Raw genomic sequence first — 5,406 nt, forward strand, 5'->3', positions numbered from 1 at the left:
ATAGGACATTTAATGAATCCAACGTTAATACGAGAAATTGTGAGTAAGCTGCCATCGACGTTACGATATCAATGGGCGATACATGCAGCGAGCTTAGGCGTGAAGACAGTCACGCTGTCACATATATCGGAGTGGCTTATGACAATGGCCAACGCTGCTTCATTCATCAGTCCTCTGACCACCAAGACGTCTAGTGATGTGAAACCACCGACCAGACCGGATCCTAGACCTTGGAGACCAGCAGTGATGGCGACGACTCCAACGGCAGTAAATTTATCCTGTACTCTTTGCGGCGATGCGCATGACATACAAAGCTGTGAGAGGTTCATACAGATGACGACAGACGATCGTTGGAGATTCGTAACTGAGAAGAAATTGTGTTTTTCATGTTTGTCCAGCCGACATCAATTAAGGGCTTGTGAAAAAAAGACGAAGTGTGCTGTTCGCGACTGCATGAGGGTTCATCACACTTTGCTCCACGCTGTGCGACGCGTCATGAAAATTGACAATGCTGTCTGTCAACCACACGGACAAGACCGTTAATACTCTCAACAGTGCGGATCGGCATGTATTTTTAAAAGTGGTTCCAGTTGTAGTATCCGGAGCGAAAGGTGACGTGCTAACCTATGCACTTTTAGACGAGGGAGCAGCAGTGACACTCGTGAACTCGTCACTTCTGGAGAGAGCTGGCATCACTGGACCGACGTCGAGCCTTCGCATCCGCGGCGCGTCCGGCATGACAACCATCGAACCGAACTCTAGACTAGTTTCTTTTAATATTCGCGGAGTAAATGTATCAAATGTATATAATGTAAATAGTGCACGTTCTGTAAATAATCTTAATATATGTGTAGATAGTTTTAGATATAAGAAAATTGTAAACAAATATCCGTGGGTGACTGACTATGTAACTGACTTTGACATACGGCCTGACATGATTGAACTTCTTATTGGACAAGACAACATTAATTTGATTATTACTAGACAGATAATACAAAGACATAAGACTGGACCAATAGTTTCTAAGACTAACTTAGGTTACGTAGTTCATGGAAATGTAGGACTGGGTAGTATACCAGACGATACAACTGTTTTACATTCTTGTCGATGCGACGAACTACACGAGCTGGTCAAGCAGTCTTTCTCCACAGAGTCGTTTGGCGTTAAGCAGACTAACGACTTTCCTCGTTCTCGAGAGGATCAGCTAGCGCTGAGCATCATGGAGCGAACCACTAAGCTCTTGCCCGAAGGCAGGTGGGAGACTGGCCTGCTTTGGAAGTCTGACGATCTTCAGCTGCCGGACAGCCTACCGTTGGCTATGAGCCGACTCAACGGTGTTCAGAAGAAAATGGTGAGGTACCCAGAGTTTGCTTCTCAGTACAGGTCTAAAATAGAAGAGAATTTGGACAAAGGGTACATCACGAAAATTCAATCAGGAGATCCTGCGACTAAGACTAGGATCTGGTACTTGCCGCATTTTGCAGTCTTCAACCCCAACAAACCGAATAAGCTGCGGATTGCTTTAGACTGTGCTGCGAAGTCTGGTGGTAAATCTTTTAATGATTTCCTACTGCGAGGACCTGACTTTTTGACATCACTACCAGCAGTCTTATTAAAGTTCCGGACAGGAAAGTTTGCTGTGACAGCGGACATACAGGAAATGTTCCACAGAGTTCTCATCCGACCGGAAGATAGACATGCTCAGAGAATTTTGTGGGATGGTGAAACTTACATCATGAACGTCATGACCTTTGGTGCTGTATGCTCACAGTCATCAGCACAATTTGTTAAAAATATAAATGCTCGTAGGTATGAGACGACAAAACCTGAAGCATATAAAGCAATTGTTGATCACCACTATGTCGATGATTATATCCACTCTTTCGATCATGAAGATGATCTGATCCGGGTGGTGGATGACGTGGTACACATTCATGCTTCAGGTGGGTTTAACTTACGTAATTTTGTATCGAACTCAAAACGTTTATTATCTCATTTACCGGCTGAGAAACTTGCCCCGAACTGTCTGAAAATCCTCTCAGACGTTAAAGATGACCAGGTTGAAAGAGTACTCGGAGTGCGTTGGGATCGAGAGACTGACGAATTTCTATTTCATTTGAAGTTCCCGAAGGTGAGCGAAGCTATTAAGACAGGCATTAAAAGACCGACTAAACGCGAAGTGATGAGACTTATTATGTCTCTTTTTGACCAATTAGATTTTTTGCTTTACGTCACCGTGAAGGGTCGTATTCTGCTACAGACTATATGGAAGTCAAATGTTGGTTGGGATGACGAAGTTGAGCTTAGCCAGTTTGAAAAATGGCAGTCTTGGTTGACTGAGCTTCAAAAGACCAGTGAATTCAGGACTCCACGTTGGTTGTTTAACGACGGATGTGGCAAGCAAGAACCGCCAGAACTTCATATTTTTTGCGATGCAAGCAGCAAAGCTTTCGCCAGTGTGGCATATTTACGAGATAAAACGACTGATGGTAAATGGCACGTGTCTTTTGTCATTGCACGCGCACGTGTTGCACCTCTTAAAGTGATGAGTATCCCTCGGCTTGAGCTACAAGCTGCGCTTATGGGGGCAAGACTAGCTCACTCTTTGAAGAAAAATATAGACGTGAGTACCGTGACCTACTGGTCTGACTCAAAGACCGTGTTAAGTTGGCTTAGGTCTGACAGTGGCCGTTTCAAGCCTTTCGTAGCCCATCGCGTCAGTGAGTTTTCTGAGCTGACTGAGGTCAGTCACTGGAGGTGGGTACCTTCAGGACTGAATGCTGCAGATGACGCCACAAGGGAGACTGTTGCCGAGGACAACACACGATGGATGAATGGACCGTCATTTCTACGTGAGTCCAAAGAGACCTGGCCACCAGATGATTCTGTCATAAGTCTGTACCCTGACGACGTTGAGGTTAAGGTTTGCACCATTACTTTAATGACTGTAGAGCTACCCGATGACAGTCGATTTTCCCGATACTGGAGACTTATCAGGGGCACCGCTTGGTTTATGCGTGCAGTACACAACTGGATGCACAAGAGTATCAAGCGACATGGTGAGTTGACAGTCGACGAAGTCAAAGCAGCGGAGCTAATCTGGATTAGAGAAAGCCAAAGACGAATGTTCTCAGACGATATAGAAAGTGTCAAGAAAACCGTACAAGTGAAGCGAGATTCTCCGCTCCGTCAGCTTACACCATTTTTAGACAAGGACGGCATCCTCCGTGTTCGTGGGAGGATCTGCAGAGCAGATGGTGATAACGATTTCAGGCACCCTATAATTTTGAATCCAAAAGACAGATATGTCAAATTACAACTTATGCAGTATCACGTGGACTCGGCACATAATGGACGCGAACGTGTGCTGCATGAAGTGAGACGACGATTCTGGATAATAAATGGACGTAATGCAGTAAAGACGACATGGAATGACTGTCAGTTCTGCAAGAACAGTCGTGCGAAGCCCTCGCCACCACTCATGTCTGATTTACCAGATGTTAGATTGAAGGAGGTCAGTCGACCTTTCACTTACACCGGGTTAGATTATTTCGGTCCAATTACAGTGAAGGTTGGACGTAGACACGAGAAAAGATGGGTAGCACTATTTACATGTCTGACAGTTCGCTCTATCCATCTGGAGTTGGTTCACGATTTGACAACCAGCTCCGTGTTGATGAGCCTCAGACGGCTGATAGCGAGACGAGGCTGTCCAAGTATTATTTTCAGCGACAACGCGACTACCTTTCGTGGGGCTGACCGTGAACTGAAGCGAGCTGTACAAGCTATCGACAAAGACGAACTCATCACCTTCGGTAGCATCCGACACTTGGAGTGGCGATTCATAGCCCCTGACGCACCTCATATGGGTGGATGCTGGGAGCGGCTCGTGAGATCCGTCAAAACAAGCTTGCGAGTAACGCTGAAGACCAGAACACCTAACGATCAGACATTAATGACACTCCTGGCTGAGGCCGAATTAATGGTGAATTCAAGACCACTGACATACGTAGCTCTTGATTTTGACGACGACTTGCCCTTGACTCCGAATGATTTTTTACTACCAAAGACAGAATTTATTGACCATCCTTTCGGAATGTTTACGGACCATGATTTACTGAAACGGACTTGGAGAGAATCTCAACGACTTGCAGACTTGATTTGGAAACGCTGGGTCAAGGAGTACTTGCCCACTTTGACACGACGAGACAAATGGTACAGAGATTCTGACAGACCACTGGCGATTGGTGACGTCGTAGTTGTTGTTGACTCCCAGCTACCCCGCAACCAGTGGCCGCTTGGCAAGATCAAACAGGTCTTCCCTGGTAAGGACGACATGGTTCGCGTTGCTAAAGTTCGGACCAGACATGGACTCTACACAAGACCGGCGACGAAACTGTGCAGGTTGGACGTACACTCCTCATCTTGAGTACCAGCCTTCTGGTACTGGAGTTGGGGATGTCGTGGCGTGCAACCTCTTTGACAGGACATAAAACCTATAATGACTAGACATAGACAGACTAAGACAGACATTTGAAAATAATTCAAAAATAAATGGAACGAGGGCGTACGTGACCAGCAGCGAGGCGGTACATTTTTTGACTTCTGAAAAGACAGACATACAAAAAGACGAAAAAGAACGAATAATAATTGACCGTTCTTATATAAGATGTTCAAGTGACCTTCGACCGTTCAAGTAGTCATTCGACCGTTCAATCAGTTTTTTTTATAAAACTTGTTTTGCGTGATGTGCGTACAATATTATTAGATCGTTTTGTTCTAGAGAAACATTTGGCATGGGCATTGACCTAAAATCACTGTAAAATATAGAGCAGCCTGGACTTTTATTTCCGATTAGTATTTGAATATATTAGTATATGAATTTTGCTAAATGCTTTGCAGCGCCAAAAAGATAAGATTATCGGTGGCATTGTTCAACTGTGACTCATTTTATTGGCAATAGCATTTATTAAAAATGTGCATAATACCAAACGCTCTATTTAAGTCACCAGACTGTGTCTGAAATATTTCATATTTTACAGTTATACTTCTAAATTTACATGTACAGAAACATTATATTATATTGTTACAGTTAAAATGAATGAACATAACTATTATGATAAGAAGAATGGAAAAGTAACTTTATGTGCAATTGTAGCGTAATGTTTTTCGTCCAAGGCTGCTGATATATGAATGATGGAAAGAGAATATTCTGGAACAAAGCTGCAAGAAAACGCAGTTAATCTTGACCAAGAAATTGAGAAAGAAAAAATACTCATTTAGTTATAACTTTTGATTAAGGAATATGTAGGTAAGTCTAAATTGGGACTTAATGTAAATAAAAGAAAAAAATAATAATGTGGAACACAAAACACCGAATCTCGGCTACAGAGAGATTACATAAAA

At 43.6% G+C, this 5,406-nt stretch overlaps 1 protein-coding gene across 1 annotated transcript; it reads left to right on the forward strand.

Moving 5' to 3' along the window:
• The first annotated feature begins 934 nt into the window (after positions 1-934).
• On the forward strand, positions 935-4,429 carry LOC114249218 (uncharacterized). Its single transcript, XM_089728497.1, has one exon. It carries the CDS (start codon positions 935-937, stop codon positions 4,427-4,429), a length of 3,495 nt encoding a protein of 1,164 aa, XP_089584623.1.
• Positions 4,430-5,406: the final 977 nt, after the last annotated feature.

Source organism: Bombyx mandarina, chromosome 06, assembly GCF_030267445.1.
Source record: "Bombyx mandarina strain Sakado chromosome 06, ASM3026744v2".
Lineage (NCBI taxonomy): Eukaryota > Metazoa > Arthropoda > Insecta > Lepidoptera > Bombycidae > Bombyx > Bombyx mandarina.

Bases quoted from the DNA above. Each gene is read 5' to 3' on its own strand.
- LOC114249218 (XM_089728497.1), top strand. From the start codon at position 935: ATGATTGAACTTCTTATTGGACAAGACAACATTAATTTGATTATTACT.